Source organism: Saimiri boliviensis, chromosome 14, assembly GCF_048565385.1.
Source record: "Saimiri boliviensis isolate mSaiBol1 chromosome 14, mSaiBol1.pri, whole genome shotgun sequence".
NCBI classification, from domain to species: domain Eukaryota; kingdom Metazoa; phylum Chordata; class Mammalia; order Primates; family Cebidae; genus Saimiri; species Saimiri boliviensis.
Window position 1 is genome coordinate 72,187,242 of NC_133462.1, and position 19,460 is coordinate 72,206,701.

The 19,460-nt window shown below is 44.4% G+C and overlaps 1 protein-coding gene and 1 long non-coding RNA gene across 3 annotated transcripts in view; one reads left to right on the top strand and one right to left on the bottom strand.

Annotated features, from left to right (window-relative positions):
• Positions 1 to 19,460, top strand: part of HLX (H2.0 like homeobox) — a 56,325-nt gene that overhangs the window by 33,358 nt on the left and 3,507 nt on the right. Inside the window, exons 2-3 of one of the 2 annotated variants that reach the window (XM_074385219.1) lie at positions 8,732 to 18,320; positions 19,068 to 19,247. In XM_074385219.1, the coding sequence (XP_074241320.1) occupies positions 17,714 to 18,320; positions 19,068 to 19,247 (787 nt within the window). In that variant the 5' untranslated portion in view covers positions 8,732 to 17,713. Of the gene's footprint in view, positions 1 to 1,799; positions 18,321 to 19,067; positions 19,248 to 19,460 lie in introns of those variants that run through there. The other variant, XM_039463430.2, reaches the window with a different exon arrangement.
• Positions 18,316 to 19,163, bottom strand: LOC141581081 (uncharacterized). Its single transcript, XR_012513568.1, has 3 exons — positions 19,075 to 19,163; positions 18,738 to 18,966; positions 18,316 to 18,431 (listed from the first exon to the last, which is right to left on the bottom strand). It is a non-coding gene; the product is annotated as an uncharacterized LOC141581081 (long non-coding RNA).

Below are 19,460 nucleotides of genomic sequence, written 5' to 3' on the forward strand. Positions count from 1 at the left end.
GAACATACTTTTTATGACTTAAATCTTTTCAAATTTGTTGAGACTTATTTTATAGGTTAACAGATGATCTAGTCTGGAGAGGGTTCTATGTGCACTTGAGGAGCACATATATATTCTACTGTTGTTGGGTGAAGTGTTTCATAGAAATGTGTTGGGTCTGATTGATTTATGGGGTGGAATATTCCAGTTTTCAATTTTCTCATGGATCTTTGGCCTAGCTGTTCTATTAATTATTAAAAATGGGATGTTGCAGTCTCCAGCTGTTATTGTTTAATTAACTATTTCTTCTTGCAATCCTGCCAATTTTTGCTACATGTATTTTGGAGCTCTGTTGTTAGGTGCATATGTGATTATAAGTATTTCTTCTTGAAGGATTGACCTTTTACTCATAGTAAACTGCTTTGTTTTGGTTCTAGTAATAATTTTTGTTTTAACTTCATTTTGTGTGATATTAATATAGTCACTCCATCTCTCTCGGTAATGTTTTCATGCTATATCTTTTCCAGTTTTTGCTTTCAATCTGTTTGTGTTTTTAAAACTCAAGTGTGTCTTTTGTAGATAGCATAGTTGGATCAATTCTGAAAAATCCATTGTGCCAATTTTTACTTCTTTATAGGAATATTTAATCCATTTACATTTAACATAATTAAGATAATATAAGATTTATACCTGCCATTTTGTTTTCTATGTGTCTCATGTTGTTTTTGTTCCTCTGTTCTTCCATTAGTGCCTTATTTTTTTAGATATTTTCTAGTGTACCATCCTAGTTATATTATCATTTCCTCATATGTATATTTGATTACAATTAGCATCTTACTTTATAACAATCTAATTTGAAGTAATATTAACTTAATTTTTAATAGTGTACCAAAACTTTGCTCCTATATAGCTTTCCTTTGTGGCATTATCATCATACATATTACATCTTTATACATCTATCATAAGCCCCTCAACACACTTTTATAATTATTGCTTTATGCAGTTATCTTTTAAGTAATATAGAAGAATTACAAACCAAAATTCAATTTATATTGTCTTTTATTTTTACTTACGTAGTTGCCTTTACCAGTGCTTTTTATTTTTTCTCATGAATTCAGGTTAATGGCTAGTATCCTTTTATTTCAGCTTGAAGAATTCCCTTTAGTACTTTTTTTTAAAGGAAATGTCTGCTAGTGATGATTCTCTCAGTTTTTGTTGATCTAGGAATGTTTTAATTTCTATTTTGTTTTTGAAGGGTATTTTTGCTGTCTATAGTATAATTTTTTGACAATTTTTTTCTTTCTACATATTAAATATGCCATTCTACTGTCTTCTGGCCTCCATGGCTTCTATAAAGAATGAGAAATTTGCTGTTTATCTGATTGAGAATTTTTCATATGTGATAAGTTGCTTCTTTCTTGCTGTCTTCAGGAATGTCTTTGTCTCTCAACTATGATATGTCTAGGTACAGGTCTCTTTAATTGTATACTACTTGTACTTTATTGATCTTCAGCTACATAGGCTGTACAGATAAATATTTTTTCCTAAAATCAAATTTGAGAAGTTTTCAGTCATTTTTCTTCAAATATTCTTTCTGCTATTTCTTTCCTTTCCTCCTCAGACCCCCATTATGCACATGTTGGTGCAATTGGTGGTGTCCTGTAAATCTTTAGGCTTCTGCTCATTTCTCTTCATTCATTTTTACTTCTCTTCTGGAGACTGGATAACATCTATTGACCATCTATAAATCCACTGTTTTTTTTTTTTTTTTTTTTTTTTTTTTTTTTTTTTTTTTTTTTTTAATTTTGCCAGCTCAAATCTGCTGTTGAGCTCCTTTAGTGAATATTTTATCTTGGTCATTGTACTTTTTCACTCCAGAATTTCTATCTGTTCTTTTAAATAATTTCAATTTCTTTATTGGCATTATTTGGTGATACATCATTCTCGCATTTTCCTTTAGTTCATTGAACATATTTATAATAGCTGATTTTAAGACTTTTCATAGTAAGTCCAATGTGTGAACTTTCTCTGGGACAGTTTCTATTGACTACTTTATTTGCTTGAGTATGAGGAACACTTTTCTGTTTCTTTGTATATCTTACAGTATTTGTTTTAGAGATGGTGTCTTGTTGTGTTGCCCAGGCTAGTCTCAAACTCCTGGGCTCAAGGGGTCCTACTTCTCACCTCAGTCTCCCAAGTAGCTGGGACTGCAGGCACACTTCACCCTGCCCTGTGTGTGTGTGTGTGTGTGTGTGTGTGTGTGTGTGTGTATTTAACTCAACATTTTAAATAATATAATGTGACAACTCTGGAAACCAGATCCTGCCCCTCAACAGCATTTGTTATTTTTGTTGTTTGTTATTGTAGTTGTTTGTTTAATGACTTTCCTGAACTAATTGTGTAAAGTCACTATTCTTTTTCACATGTAGCCAATGAAGTCTCTGTTTGGTTACCTTACTGTTCAAATAATTATTGGATAGCGATTTCCTTATAGGTGTTGCATCAATAACTCTCCCCACTTTTGTCAATAGACTTGTGTATGTGTTAGGAGTGCATCTTAAAGGGTCTTGAAGGCAGGTTACAACTAAATGTTAGCCTTTATTGTGTGTCTTTGCATAGCCTCAATTTCAGTCAGAGGTGAATGATTAGGGCCTCCTTAGGTTTTAGGGGGCACCTGCACAGCTCTGCATATGCACATGGTCTTCTAAATTCCCAGGAATATGTCAGAGTTTTACAAAGCCTCCTAGGGACAGCTTATTCTGCAGCCTATCTTTTTAACTTTTTGTCAACCTCTTGTTTGCCCCCACCTATTATTGCAGCCACAGGCAGCTGCAAAGTGAAACAGTTGTTGCTCATTATTTTGACCAATGCCCCTAGGCTCTGAGTTAGGTGGAATAAAGGTCAGTCCTGCAAGTGGGAATCTTCAGAGAACTGCCAGAGAGATCTAAGAGGGACAGTTCTCTGGGGATGAGATTTTTGGGTACCTCCAAAATTACCACACCCCTGCCCCCAACTCCTGGCTCCAGTTACTGCTAGGCTGGTGGTTTTCATAATACCATGATGGTGAAGTTGTTGGCTTTCAGATTTTCATGATATCATGTGGTGAAGCTGTTGGCTTTCAGACCTATCACAAAACTGGGGAGACAGGAATCAGAATACAGCAAGTGAAAGTGCTACAAATCTTGTCACTGTTACCGAGATTCTGCCATTTTTCTTGAACAAACACTTCTCAAATTGTTAAGAGGTTTTGGTTAATTTCCAGAGTTCTGAAAAAGTTGATTTCTGACCCGATTTTCCTGTGTTCTTCTTGCTTTTATAGAGAACTGGATTTGTTTTGTCCATTGGCTCCTTCCCATTATTCTCCCTAGCTTTGTTGCACTGCATACTTGCTATGATATGAATACCTTCTACATCTCCATCTGAATCATAGATACCAGTGTTGTCCAAGACTGGATCAGCAACAGTGAGGCATATTCCTCAGACTAAACCCACCCCTCTCGGTCCATGTCAGTTACTGGGTATCAAGGCTGAAAAATTCAATCAATGAGCATCACATTATTAATCCATATTTCATCACCTTGTCCTAAAGTCTAATACGCAGCCACCGTTAAGCATTTTGATTATGTCAAAATGCAGTTTTCCAGTGTTATTACTCTTACTTCTTAATTCCCTTAATGTGCTTTATTTTTCCCTAGCATTTTCCCTATTAACATATATCTAGTCACCTTTTGCCTGCTTCACAACTGGAACACATGCTTCTTGAAAGCCAGAAGTTTTCTTTTGTTTTATTCAGTTGCCAGTATTTAGATGAACTCCTGGCATATAGTACCTGGCTCAATAAATTATTTGTGAATGTAATGAATAAATTAATCAACTTAATCACCTATTTAGAAAAAATAGTTATTAGTTTGACCTAACTTGTTATTTAAAAACAATCCATATTGCTGCACTGGAATCCTGTAAGCCTTTCAAAAAGCAGACAATGTGCTTCATACACCAGTCCAAAATTTCCAGGGAACAATATATTTACTAATCTGAAGTTTAAAACCCCTTTAAAATTTGGCCTATTTTTTGCCTCTAGGTTTTGGCATCTCTCCTATTCCTCACAAATTCCCAAAGATATAGTTAACAGTGAATCTAAGATCACATCAGAAAGTTTTTTAGTACTTTTGGATAAAAAGTAGTAAATCAGACCTCTCAAGGACCAAGGTAATTTAAAGCAACAACTTTTTCAAAAAAGTACTTTCAAAGAAGAGGGAATAGTAAAAGCACGTACTACAGTGAAACTTCAAATTACATTCATTCTTGAAAAATTGTAATTTCAAAAACATTCTCCCTGAATAAGAAGATGTAAGTAAAATAAGAGTTGGATAATTCTTACTTCTGCCTGTTATCAGTTATCTCATCATTTTCATTGAAGCCTGGTACTTTTTCATCCTTCTGTGTAGGCATAGATTTAAAAGTCCCACTTACCAATCACATACTTTATAAGTCTAACTTCACCATGGGCTCTAGGCATTCTGCAAGTACACTTAGAGGTTCCTGCCACTCTCTTGGACTTTGTAAACTTCAGTTTTGCTGGATGCTTTTGTAAAGATCGAAGCCTGTTGAAGAGCCCCCCATGCAGCCATGTGGGATTCTTTAGATACCTCACGTCTCCGCTGGGATTATATATGGTAGTTGTTAAGTCTAGATTTGGGTTTGAGAATCTCCCAGTCTCTCCAAGACCTATTCCCCATACTGTCTCCAGCCATAGGATTAAAATTACATTGTTCACATGGTGGAGCTGTAAACACCCAGATTTTTCTCTATTTTTTAAGTAACCTTCAACTTAACAAACCTACTGAGGTATTCCTGCTTTAAAAAACCAAACTGCTGGCTGGGTGCAGTGGCTCATGCCTGTAATCCCGGCACTTTGGGAGGCCAAGGTTGGTGGATTATTTGAGGTCAGAAGTTCGAGATCAGCCTGGCCAACATGGTGAAACCCCATCTCTACTAAAAATACAAAAATTAGCTGGGTGTGCTGGCAGGTGCCTGTAACCCCAGCTACTCAGGTGGCTGAGGCAGGAGAATAGATTGAAACTGGGACGCAGAGATTGTAGTGAGCTGAGATCATGCCATTGCACTCTAGCCTGCGATGGAGACTCTATCTCAAAAAAACAAACAAAAACAAGACTGCTTTCATAGTGACAATGGAGCTTATGTTGAGAGCATTAAGAAGAGGAATTAATTGAAAATAACATGGTGAACACAGTAAAAAATAACGTTACAATGAAGTTTATCAGATAAGTACATTAAACATGTTTCAGGTTGGGAACAGTTGCTTACACCTGTATTCCCAGCACATTGCAGGGCTTGAGATCGCTTGAGATCAGAAGTTCGAGACCAGCCTGGGCAATGTGGTGAAGCCCCTTCTCTAAAAAAAAAATACAAAAAATAGCCAGCTGTGGTGGCACATACTTGTAGCCTCTGCTACTCAGGAGGCTGAGGTGGGCAGATCTCTTGAACCCAGAAGGTCAAGGCTGCATTGAGCTGTGAGCATGCCACTGCACCCTACCCTGGACACCAGAGTGAGACCCTGACTAAAAAAAAAGTATTGTCATATTAAACATACAGTCCAAGACAAACTATAATGAAGAGTTGTGGTCATCAATCCCTGCTCATCATAGAATCAACTTTGGATTTTTGGTTGAGGCTAAGTGTCACTGCCTCTACCTCACCATTTTATTTTATTTTTTTACAGCTTTAACTTATTTGGCCTTGGGAGGTTTAACTGGGAACAGCTGAAAAGGAAACTAAGCAGATTGAGGTCTCAGCTGTCAGGAAAGGTAGAGTAGTCATGTGCACACAGCAGGCCACTGCAGAAGCTGGGATCTCCTGCTAAATATAGAGTTTGCTCAAGCAATTATGGAGGCTGAGGAGTCCCATGATCTGCTGTCTACATGCTGGAGACTCAGGAGTGTTGATGGTGTAGTTCCAGTTTGAAATGGAAGGCCTGAGAACCAGAACTCATGGTGTAAATACCAGTCCCAATGCAGGAGAATACCAATATTTTAGCTAGAGAACAGTCAGGCAGAGAAAGTAAATTCTCCTTCCTCAGCTTTTTGTTCTATGTCGGACTCGAATAAATTGGATGAAGCCTACCCACACTGGGGAGAGAAATCTGCTTTACTCAGTCTGCCAATTTAAATGTTAATGTTGTCCAAAAACACCCTCATAGACACTCCCAGAATCATGTTTATCTGGGCATCCCACAGCGAAGTCAGGTGGACACAAAAATTAAACATCAAAAATGAGCAAGGAGCCTAGTAGCCAAAAATGCCCCTTCAAATCCTTAAGTTACTTAACCATTCTAAGCCTCCCTTTCCCCTATGTAAAATAGAAATAATGATAGCTCCTTCCTGAGCTTGTTTTTATAATCACATGAGAGAGGGCCAGGTGTGGTGGCTCACGCCTGTAATCCCAGCACTTTGAGAGGCCGAGATGGCAGGGTTACTTGAGGTCAGGAGTTTGAGACCAGCCCGGGCAACATAGTGAGACCCCTATCTCTAAAAATTAAAAATAAAAAAAAATTAGAATCACATGAGATAATGTCTGTAGAGTGCTTAGCAGAGTGCATGGCTCTAGTACTCAACATTTCTCTCTGTCTAGACATGAAGAAAGGAGACTCTCAGTCAGGGAGATTGGCAGTAAATTTGAAAAATTCTAAGACATTTCAGAAGATTCTATATGATCTTGATGACTAAAATTGTATTTGCTATGGGGGAACGAAAAGGAGCCAAGGTAAGGGGAGTAACTGAAAGCCTCTTACCTCCCACCAGACTAGGATAACAGGGTACTCTAGGTCTGCTTTGAGGTTTCCTGTTGTCAAGGATGCCTGCTTCTGGGGTCTGCAGAGAAACCTCTTAAAATCTGCCCACAGGCTTCTTAAGTTCCTGCCTCTTGAGCACCTCGCATGCCATGCTTCCTGTGGCAATCTCCATGGCACATGGCTTCTGTGGGAAGAAGCATAGGGTGGGGAGACAAGGGTCATACTAGTTAGAGGGATGAAGCATTGGAAGCTGAGCGGCATGCCCAGAGCCAGAGGGTCATGGAGCTTGCAGTCAGGCTTTGACGGCAAACAAAATGGACTGCTTTCTAGCTGCAATGGAAAAAGGTGCCTGGGACGTTATGATGGAGGGCAAGGAGGGTGGGTGAGAAGGTTTAGATAAATGCCTTCCTAGGCAAACTGTATCTTGTTGGTTGGATATTTTAAAATAGATGATTTACTTTTAGTAATGCAAAGACAAAACTGAATATAAACTGAGGGACTTCTTTTCATTTGCAGATGTGAATCGGAGACAGTATCATGCCATTTGTTGAATTCTAATTGGGGGCATCTACCCAAATAAGATTTGGGCATCATTTGGGTAGATGCCCAAATCAGAATTCTACAAGTGGCATGATAGTGGGAGGCAAGGAAGTCTCATTTAACGCTAAGGAGAGAAAGAAATTTCAGGGTGGGGCTCATGGACTTTGGGTTTCCTCCTTACAAAGTCATATGGAAAACAGGCTCACTTGAAGAGTTATTGTATGTTTACATACAATATAATATAATACATTGTATGTTTACATTTAATATGGCAAGCATTAAAGACTATGAACATCTACCGTGTGAGAGTAACAGAATCAGGCAGTCTTCCCAGAAGTCATGGAAATGCAAATTGAAGTAACAATGAGATTTCAATTTACATCTATCAGATTGGTAAAAGGTAAAAGAACCAGTAACATCTATTCCTGGCAGGGATGTGAGGAAGAAGAGCAATGTCATAATTGCCAGTGGAAATGTGATATGTTACAGCCCTTTGGGAAAGCAATCTGGTAACACCTGCTTAAGACATATATCCTTCAGCCCAACAGCTCTACTTTTGAAAATCCGTTTCAAAGAAATACTCACTAGTGTATAAGGACTTACACACAAAGGTGCTTACTGCAGAATGGATCATAGTGCGAAAAACCTGGAAACCTAGCAAAAGCCCATTAATAGGGGAATGATATATTATCAGACATTCACCCAGTGAAAACTTATGCAAATAAAAAGCAATGAGCAATAAAAAATTAGATTAAAGCCCATAATTATCAACAAGGATGATAACAAAGGATGACAAAACCCTGGAAATAAATAATAGAATAATAGCAAAGTTTGCAAAGGGAGGCCATGAGCCTCAACAGAACACAGAATGTCAGATGTTGACATCAGGACTTCCTCTCTCCAAGTTTTTGGCTTCTCTTTCAGACAGGCTTTCTCTGCTTAGTGGCAAGATGGGCATCCAGGCATACATTTTCCACAGAGCTGGTGATTCCAAAGAAAGGGGAGAGCCTTTCTCTGTCACTGTCTTCATCAGTCTCAAAAAGGGAGTCTGACTGGTCCCACTCCAGCTTCACGCCAGCATGTCATGTCACATGTCCGCTTTTGTGGCATTCTTGTCCCATGCAGGGCTGCGTGATTGACCACCAGCAGCTATCAGAGAGAAGATGGGAAGTTACCCAACAGAAAAAGTGCTAGGCAGGTTGAAAAAGTAACCCTCTACAATTTCCATCCAGTCTTTCCGTATGTATATGTATGTGTAAATATGTTATAAATGAAACGATTTTAATATTGAAGGCATTTTCTTATATTACTACAAACTTTTTCATTACCTTCGATTTTTAATAATACTATTTGCAAAGAGAGAGACTCTTATCTTTTGCTTTCCATTTTTCCGCTTTACAGTGATAGTGGTATATCAAGCCAGACATTTTGACTAAAGAGAAGACCCATGCATGAAGAGACAGGCTTTCCTACTATGAGCCCCATTCAGCGAAGAACTAAGAAAATTGTCAAGTTACAAGTAAAAGGAGTGGAAGGAGCATTGTTCTCCCTTCTCTGTTTTTGCACTTCTCTATTGATTTAGTTCCTTCCATGACAAGGAAGGTAGGCAACAGAGTATGTGGATGCCATCAATGAGAGAAATGAGTCAACCCAGATATGAATCAACTTAGATATGAAATAAAGCAACCCAGATATGAAATGAATCAATCCAGATATGAATCAGCCCAAAGCAATGAGCCAACTCATTATTTCAACCATTAATTAGTCCACTAATGTTTCTAGCCCTTTGCTAGATACATTAACTTAGCCCCTGCCATTACAGAGTTTAGTTTGTTATGGATAGACAAAAGACCGAGATTAAACAAATGGTTACAGATGTGATGAAGACAACTTCAAAGAGTACTCAGAACTACAGGGGAGAGTGAAAAAGAGGCAGACCTTACTTAGCTGTGGAATCAAGGGAGGCTTCCTGGAAGAAGAATCCGTTGAACTAATAGCTGAAAGAGAAATGAGCACTGGCTAGGCAAAAGGGTGTGGGAAGGAAGGCTGAGCCCAGGTCAGAAAATGGTGCCTACAATTGCCTCTCCTACCCACTCCCCCAGCAGGAGAGGACACAGTGTGTTCACAGTATCTAGAGAAGCCCACTTCATCTCATACAGAGAATGAAGTGAAGAGTAGAACCAGATGGGGCTGGATGAGAGTCCATGGGGCCTTAATCATGCAAGACTCTGCAGTGCCATGAAGGATTAGGAACTGCTGTCTACAGGTGGTAGGAAGCCACTGTAGGATTTTGGACAGAGTAGTCATAAGATTATAAATGAATTGTTCATAGATCACTGGGTTCATAGAATATAGAAGCAATGGAAGGGAGGCAAGATTGGCTGCAGAGAGTCCACTGTTTGGAAGCAGCTGTAATAGAGATGATGATGGCTGGGACTGAGGAGGTGGCCTGGGGACAGAGGGAAGTAGGAGGATGTGTGAAGCACTTGGGAGTTGGAAGACTGATTAGACGTGAAGAATGACAGAAAAAGTAGGGATGACTATCAGGTTTTGGCTTGAAGGAAAAAAAAAAAAAAAAAGAAGCTGTGATGTCTTTACTGAAACCCCTGGAGGCGAAGCAATTTGAGGAGGTAATGATGAGTTCATTCTGGGACATGTGAAGTCTGAGGGACAAACAAGACACAAAAGTAGAGCTCTTGAGTAGATGGCTAGAGAGATCCGTGGACAAATCCGCCAGTCATTCCCACGGATTCTAAACTCCACAGCAGCTTTTTCAGAGAGTTTGGGCCTGGATTACGTGGATAACTGTCATCCATTCATTCGACTGCACGTGTGAAGTACCCTTATGTTTACCAGCTTCATTTTCGTGTTAGCCTCTTGCTCTCACAGTTTTCCAGTAGAGATGAGTTCTCACTGGAAATGTTAGTATTCTTGAAACACAATTTCTTTCTTCTGTGGATTCTGAAAAAGTCAGTGGTCAAACGACAAAGTGAGGCTCATTAGGGCTAGAAGGGAAGAAACTAATGTCCTAACATGGCAGCGGGTTTTGTAATCATTTTCTTCTCCATCGGGAAGGCGTGGCACACATTCGAAATGATGTGATTTCTCATTCTACTGATAAAGTTCTGTTAAAGCCAATCACTAAGTGAATAATATGATAAACTCCTGAAGGTTAAATGTACCTGACTCTGATTTCCTACAAAGCGAGGTTATGGCAGTGCGGTGAAATTCCCAACCTTGCCTTCTTCAACAGGCCGTTCTTAAGTCATTAATTGTGCCTTTGTATATATTTCTGTTTTGGGCCTAACCACATAGTTAAGTGTGCCTAATAGCAAACAAACACAACAATTAGCCCCGAGTTCAGAAGTATAAACTCAAACACAGCTGATCACTGAAGAATCACACACATTTTGTTAGCATCTCCCAATGAAGGAAGCACAAGAAGACACAAGAAAACAAAAGCCACAAAGTTGGATGTTAAATTATCATCAGGCGCTCTGTGTACACATGTGTGATAGAATATGGTTATATATGTATTCTAATGCAGTATGTTCTCTAACAGGGAGAGGTTAAATATGAAATCACCCAATATCCTGTCAATCCTGTCTCCCAAACATCTCAAATTCTTCTCATCTCCAACCATACATACCAGCCCTCCTGTAGGGCTGGATGTGCACTCATTAGAAGAAGAATTCCAGTCCTTTGAGACACTGGATCTGCCTTTCTTCTGTGTTATGACTCTGGTCCTCTTTCGAGACCCAGGAAGTCTACTTTTACTGGCATTTTAAACACCTAAGACTCAGGCATAAGTACCACAGGCCACGAAATGCTCTGGTGTATAAGTGTGAGCTTTAAAAGTGAAAGATTTTCTCATTGTGTAGTGCAACAGGGCATTGAAATCCTACGAAACTACTTGGTACTAGAAGGAACATCAATGACAGAGATCTAGGGTTTGGGATGCCCACCTTGGCTTCCCTCTCACCATTTTAACTGCTTATAGACAGGGGAAATAGACCATAGGAAAACTTAAAAATGCCATCCTCCAGCCTCCCTCTTTCAGTGCCTTGCAAGGAGCTCATGCCCCTTGTTCTCATACTGCTCTCTGTGTGCCCCGCAGAGGCCTGTCTCCTTGGTTGTAACTCATGCCTAAAACCTCCTTATGTTTTTTTTCCTGTTGAAACAGCTCCTTGCCCTCATGTATTTGTGCAAGGAAAGGAGTCAGGTACACTCATTCATATCACAGGGCCCTGTCTCCAAAGTAATAATCCTTCAGGAGTAAGACTGCAGATTCCCTGAAAGGAAAGGAGATATTCTGAATCCAGTGTCTTCCTAATACCGCTAGTCACAAATTAACGACGTGGTCACCAATCTGCCCTTGTTTAATGGTGTTTCTGTGGCAAGATCTGGGTTAGACATACTTCTTTTCTCCAGCTTCTTGTTTGAAACTGGTACACATTCTGATTGAGGGCAGAGAATTTTTCCTCTGAATAAATCGTTTCCCCTGAAGAAATTGGCTGGATGGTATAGTACTGGTCGATGAACCAGGATACCTAACCTCTGTTCCCTCCAACGCCATTTCCCAACTACATCACCTCGGGCAAGCCACTTAACCTTTCTGAGGACCAACTTCCTAAAGTCAAATGGGATAATAATCCCTCATCAGCATCCTTACAATTGGTTATTTTAAAGAAGTGAGAAAATGAATGTGAATTGGCCTTGAGATCTGTAAAATGTACACAGCATTATTCCTGAACCGTGACTGCTTCCCTTACCCGGTCTAGTGATTTTTAAACACATAGTACAAGATCTTCCCATATTGTTGCAATATGGAAGGAAACAGCTGCTAGTCAAAGCCAATTTTAGAAACCTGCATTTTTGCAAAAGGAAGAGTCAACTTTCATCATAACAATGTTGCTGGCACGGGATGGTTACTGCCAGAAAACAATGTAGAGAAAGTCCAGCAGGTGTCAGCAGAGAACCAACTTTCAGTACTAGGTGGGCTCCTCCAGGGAGGGAGATGCCCGGGCCTGGTGGGCTGGGACAGGGCTGGGGGGAGTCCGTCATTAAATCCAGGGCTGTCCCAGTTCTGGTGGGTGCTGGTGGGCAGATTGGGACCACTGAGATGGGGACAACACCACTTCGGCTTTATCTACAAAATCCCCCTCATTGGCTGCAGGATCCTCTCCCTTCAGAAGATCCCTTCCCATGTCTGCTGTTTAGTCTGGGCCTGAGTCCCTCTTCTGGCCTTAGAACCTGTGCTCTAACTTGAAAACCTGTCTCAAAGGGAAGAAGACTTGTTTGTTTAGAGAAATACTGCTTTGGGAATGCCTTTCATCCCTCCCTGTTTTGGATATATGATTTTCACCTACTCTTCCTTCTCCTACCTTAACAACCAGCCATTTGGATTCAATAATTCAGGCAACAAATCCAGCTTCTACAAGGTGAGTGGCTAACGTATTGGCAGTGGGAGAGCACCGTTTAAAGCTACTAAATAGAAGCCTATGCAGTGAAGTATTTAAGCTCATATATGCTACAGATGGTCTCTCATATTTTACTTTTATGATTTCATTGCAAACATATATGAGCCTGTTATAATGTGCCATGCTGAAATGGGGTCTTTCTTGGCTGGATGTAGAGAGGATGACTTGGAGAAGCAGAGAAGCAGCTCTTTGAAACAGGAGCAAATCCCAAATGGTCTGCCTTCCTTCCCTCTGCATATCTAAGATTCCGTGTGTGTGTGTGTGTGTGTGTGTGCGTGCGTGTGTGTGTGTGTGAGAGAGAGAGAGAGAGAGAGACATGTATATAAAGTGGTATATCTTAGTAATGAGGGAAGAAAAATATGTGAGAATATGTGAGAAGCCCTGTGAGAGGAAAGGGCAAATGGGATCAGCGCCAAAAGGCTGTCTGAGGCTTTGGAGCAAGACCTGTGGCTAAGTTCAAGGGCAGGGCCACAGCCAAATAAAGGGCTGGCCACCTGCAAGTCTGCCACATCTGGGAAATGGATAAAAGGAAAAAGAATAAATCAAATAGCTATGGATGCTTGCAGTCCTTGGCATTATTTGCTTTTCCCACCCCACAGCAAAGTCCGACTCTTCCCCAAAACGCAGAAATTCTAGAATAACTCGAAGGTCTCCAAGAAAAAAGAGTTGTGTCCTACTTAGAATAGGCCAAGTATGTGTGTGGGGGTGTGGGGGGGTATGTCTATAGGGGGTCATTAGGATCCTAATCTCTAGTATCTGGCACCCACAAAGGACAGAACTCCCATATCCACCGCTAAGTATGACTCCTGGGCCCAGTGGTCCATAAATCTCCAGCTGGTGGAAAGATAGGCACAATATACACAGATTCCCACATTGCTGCAAATTTCTCGAATTCTCAAGTACTTGGATAAGCTATGTTTCTTTTTCTTTCTGATTGTAAATATTTAATTATTTCCACCTCTTTTTGAAGCCAGTAGGTATGATGTTTGCAAGAACATTTGAAATTAAGGGGAAAGGAGTTCCCAAGTCCACAGAGCAACTGCCTTGCACATTATTTTGCCCAGTATGTACAAGAAAAAGCAAAACAGAGAGCAGATATAGCCAGTTCAAGCTCTTGCAGAGTTATAATATGCAAAGTCCAACATTCCCGATAATTGGCCTGTGCTAAGTGTGGAACTGTGTCTCTTGTTTTGGGACAAAAATCTGCACTGGTAATTTAAATATGGAGGCTTCAAAGACGGAGAACCCAAGGATGTTGAAACCCATCTCTTGCCTCAGTCTTTGTATAAGGTCCCTTTTAAATCCTAAATCCCCATAAGCCATATTGTTACATTGTAAAATGTAACTTTCTCTGATCTTATCCATTCCCAGTATGGTGAGATCGTCTTTGGCTGCGTCTAACTAGGAAAAATGAAAGGGTGAGTTGAAAGCATTAAAGACAGCAGTCAGAATGATCAGAAAACCCAGCCAATGCAGCCTTTTCCACAAAATGAGGCCACAGTTAGCGTCTCCGCTGTGTAGACCAAGCTCAAGTTAATTCGGTTTAGCCAGGCCTTTTTCTTTCCTACTAGAGCCTCAACCCCAATGGCTACCAGGACCTGGGGAGCTCGCCTCTGCCCTCAGGACCTCCCTGCCCGGCTCAATAGCTCTGGACCAGTTCATTTCGCCACAGCCCGGAGCCGCTCGGAAAGCAAAGATTAAAGGGGAAAGTCGCAGCTGTATATTTATATTTTCATTGCTAGAAGGGAATTGATTTCCGCGCATTTATTTTGGTAGTTGTAATACACAAGGGCGGATTTGCGTCACCCGAGCAACTTGCCGGTGGAGATAAAGTTGCACAAATATTGAAAGGGGAAGTGCTAGGAGTCATTATAGAGTTTTTCTCCGGAAGAAATAAGGATTTCTGCAGTATCCTAAAATACTAAGGCCGCTTCTATTTTGAGACCAATCTCGCAGGCACATCCGCTCATTTAGTCCGAGTTTGAGCCCATCAAAAACAGGAGATGACCTGAACTCCGGCGAGCCCAGGGTTTCCTGCTGCTTTCTTGATTCTAAAGTGCGGGGAGTGAGGAGGGCGGGAGTCTGCGGGCTCAGAACTGGGCGAAGGGCCTGAAGGGGCCAGGCTTGGGCCTGGGGAAGGGGTAAAGGGGGCGACGGGGGTCGCTCCAAAGACTTGTTTTTCGCGTTTGCCTCCGGGAGCTGGAATTAAGGCCTCGGATGGCGCCGATGCGGTTGCAAGGAAGCAGAGGGCCTGGGAGAGCAAGGGGTGCGCTGGCGAAGTTGCCGCTTGCAATCCAGCAGCTGGCCTGGCGGAGAAAGGGAGGCTAGCGACGCGAAGAGTCGGCGGCCCTCGGGGCCTAGCTTTCGCCACGTCTACCCAACGCTCCGGGCCTTGAATCTCTGCAGGTGCGAGTTGCGGGCGCCTCAGGGAACCCCGAGGTCCCGCGTTTCCCCGGGTCTGCGTCCCGTGCCCAACCCAGAGCTTCGCAAACCTTGGAAAGGATGAAAGCGGGTAGGGGAGTCTTATTTCTTAAGAGAGAAGGTGAGGGCGCGCGGCGCCGCCTCCGGTAAGGAGTAAAGGCACCTCTTTCACAACTGTGAGTTTGGGCTTAGGCCGACGTCTAAATGTTTGCAGTCAAATTAGAATCACAATCAAACTGGAAGTAGCACTAGAAAGGAAAACGCTCATGGCCTCCCCTACGCACGCTCCCACCGAAGGCTCGCCAGAACCCTCAGCCAGCGCCTTAAGTGCCCTTGTACTTCTTGCTCCTTTGCCTTCAGCTTGACCCAAAAGCACTGGTCTTATTATGCCTCTCGCCCCAGGGGCCCCTACCTTCACCCAAACATACCCATCTATCTCTGGAAATAACACCTCTCTCCTGGCTGCCTGGAGCAGGGGAAGAAAACCTTTCAGGAACTGGAGCTGGAGAGCGGGAGAGCTGGGGGCGGGAGGAGGAGGAGAGAGAGAGGGAAAGATCTCCGTGCTGGCAGATCGGAAGTGATTGATAATTTTCCAGGAAAAAGTCAAAAGCTTAAAAGGATAGCATCTGCATCAAGGGGCTAGAGAAGCCACCAGAAATTAATTTTCTAAGCCCAAATCCTGAACTCGAGATAGGCATGGCAAGTTCACTTGCCTTTCCGGGTTTATTCGGTGAGGAGCCTTAGTGTTGAAGGGAAATAAAAATGCCACAGAATCTCTGTTAGGAGATGCTTATTAGGGCAATCGAAAACAAAAGATTTCGTGGTTTCATTATTGCTATTATTTTATTTTCTTCCTGAAAATGTGCAAGAACAGCTCATCCGGGTGGCCTGTGGTTTGTTTGGGAGAGGGGTGGGGAAATCCATTCTGACTGTAATTTAAAAGAGAACGAATTCTTAAAATAGAGATGTTGATGTTGCACAACCCCCCACTCCCCCAACCACTATCACCACCCTGTGTTCTAAGACCCAAGGCACGATTGGAAGACGTTGACCACCACTGCAGCTCCTCCTGCGACCAGGCTCAAGGGGTTCCCGGGGAAACCGTCACAGAATTGAAAGCGGTATTGAACCCCACGGAAATCTGCTCTTGCGGGCACTTGCAAAACAACGAACCCCACGTGATCTGGAGATGTGGTGGAGGAGGGAGGCTAACATTTTCTACAACGTGCTGCAAAGGAGGGAACGAGCGTGCCCCTCTCCCGGGTTTCGGGAGGCAGCCTGTTTTGTAGTGTCTGAGGCTCGGGGGAAAGGTTTGGCTGGGTCTAAGGGAGACGTCTGGAGCCATCCATCTTATTTTGTTTGAAAAGTCAGTCGTTCAAGTTGTCACTGTGTGACAGCTCAGAAGAAAACTAATTTGCGGCCGCCCCTCCTCCTCGCTTTGCCGAGGATCTCCCGGGAGGCACGGGGCGGACGCGGTGCTGAGTTGGGCCGGGACTCAGGGCCGCAGCATTCGGGCAGGGGCCCAGGAAAATGGAGGGCTTTGCCGAGGACACAGACTCCTGTAATAAAAGCAGAATGAGGCCAAGAGGAGGAAAGCGAAGGGGCCAAAAGCGCGCTCCGCTCTCCACCGGGAGGCGGGCTTTACATCGCCCTGAAGCACCAGATAACTGTTCCTTTCCCACTACCCCGACTCGCCCCGGGCGACAGGCGCTTCAGGAAAGCCCCTGTGACCAGCTCTCCTTGCCCCATGGCGGTTTGGAGCTGCAGAAGTTAGAAGACAGTCAGCCCTCCGGAGTGGCTGCCTGGCCCCTGCGCAGAGGAGCAAGACGCGCTGCGCTGTGCCCTGCTAAGTCCACGCGGCCACAGCAAACAGTTTGGCGTGGTCGGGGCGTGGCTCGGGCCCGGCCACGCCCCTCGCTCCTAATTCCCCACCACTCCCGGCTCCCATTGGTCACGAGGATGGCCAATGAGCGCTCGGATCGAGGTCCTACCCCGGGCCTGACTCGAAAGCTCCTGCCAAAACTTTGGGAGTTTTTAGAGACGAGTTTTTTTTCTATTACTTCTCTCCCCCACCCCCCCACCCCCAACTAACGGATTATTATTGTTGTTGTTTTAAATTTAGCTCTTAGGGCTTAGCTGTTTGGGTTTTCTCGCGGTGTCCGGCTCCCGTCTCCCCGGCTCCCCGCCCGCCCTGCGGCCCCAGCGCCCCTCGCCAGCCTCCAGCCCGCGAGGAGTGAGTGCGGGCGCCGCGCCGCCTTTAAAGCGAGGCCAGGGAGCGGGGCGGTGAGCGGCGGAGATCGGCCCTCGCCTCCTCCCTCGGCGGCGCTCGGGCTCCCGGCCTCTCTTCTCCGGTGCGGGCGGAGAAGCGAAAGCAGATCGTCCTCGGCTGCGGCCGCTTCTCGCGGACTCGCGCGCCGGTCCCCGCGCGCCCACCCACTCGGTTCCGCCGGCCTGCGGCAGCCGCGCGGCTCACCCCGCCAGGATGTTCGCGGCCGGGCTGGCTCCCTTCTACGCCTCCAACTTCAGCCTCTGGTCGGCCGCCTACTGCTCCTCGGCCGGCCCGGGCGGCTGCTCCTTCCCCTTGGACCCCGCCGCCGTCAAGAAGCCCTCCTTCTGCATCGCAGACATTCTGCATGCCGGCCTGGGGGACCCCGGGGCGGCCCCGGAGGGCCTGGCAGGGGCCTCGGCCGCCGCCCTCACCGCGCACTTGGGCTCGGTTCACCCGCACGCCTCTTTCCAAGCGGCCGCCAGATCCCCGCTTCGACCCACCCCAGTGGTGGCGCCCTCCGAAGTCCCGGCTGGCTTCCCCCAGCGGCTGTCTCCGCTCTCCGCCGCCTACCACCACCATCACCCGCAGCAACAACAGCAGCAGCAACAGCCGCAGCAGCAACAGCCACCGCAGCAACAGCCCCCGCCTCCGCCCCGGGCCGGCGCCCTGCAGCCCCCGGCCTCAGGGACGCGAGTGGTCCCGAACCCCCACCACGGCGGCTCGGCCCCGGGCCCCTCCAGCAAAGACCTCAAATTTGGAATTGACCGCATTTTATCTGCAGAATTTGACCCAAAAGTCAAAGAAGGCAATACGCTGAGAGGTAGGTCTTGGGCGGGGGAGGCTGTAGGCCTCTGACCACGGCTCTGACACACTCTCCTGACCCCAGGCTGGCTTAGGGTGACTTTGAGTGTTTTTGCAATTAAGGACAAACCTGTAAAATGGGAGAGAAGAAAACGAATAGTAAGAAAACTACAGAACATTAGGTCTAAAACTCACCTGTTCTATGTAAAACAAAAAAAACCGACTCCAGGGATGTTTTTAAAAACACGTCTTAGAATCAATATTCATAAAAATGGTTGGTGTAATTACCTGCTAAAATAATTTTGATCCTTTTAATAATGTAACTAGAGGCAGAATGATATTTTCTGACAGGTAAAGCATTTTTGGGAAACACTTTCCCATATCTGATTTCTAGTAAAAATTCCACCCAGGAAATGTAAATAAAAAAGAAAACCACCTAGATGAGCAGGCAGAGTGGGGCCCCCTTTCGGGGGAGGCTTTGGGTCTGTGGAATTCTTGGAAGGCACGTGGAAGTGAGGCCGTAAGCTGAGTTATGTGAAGCCTTTTCTGGCTATATGCATGCATGTGGACGTGAGGGACACACAGGAACTTTTCGTGCGTCGCTCCTTGGCAACTGTTGGGAGAGAGAGGTTTCATCTCGGAGACGATTCTCTGGTGACTTCGCTCTATAAAAGCGAATCCAGGGCAAGGGGAAGGGGAGGAACAAATCAGCGGAGAGTATGAGTGTGCCGGAGAAGTAACCTGCTGTCCTTTCCCCCGTCCCCAGATCTCACCTCCCTGCTAACCAGCGGGCGGCCCGCTGGGGTGCACCTCCCAGGCCTGCAGTCCTCCGCCGGCCAGTTCTTCGCTTCTCTAGATCCCATTAATGAGGCTTCTGCCATCCTGAGTCCCTTAAGCTCGAACCCAAGAAATTCAGTTCAGCATCAGTTCCAAGACACGTTTCCAGGTACGGAAAAGCTCCAGAGTACTGCCTAACAGGCGGGCCGACTGACAGAAATCTCAGGACTGACGCCTCCGGGGGCGGCCGCGATGTCACAATCTCGAAGTTGGGGCGGGAGGTTCAGGAGTCAGGAGTGAGAAACCGAAAGATTTCTCAGCGAGCTAGCGCTTGCTTCGGATGGTTCCCCCGGAAAAGTGGTAGGGGCACCTGAGAAACCAG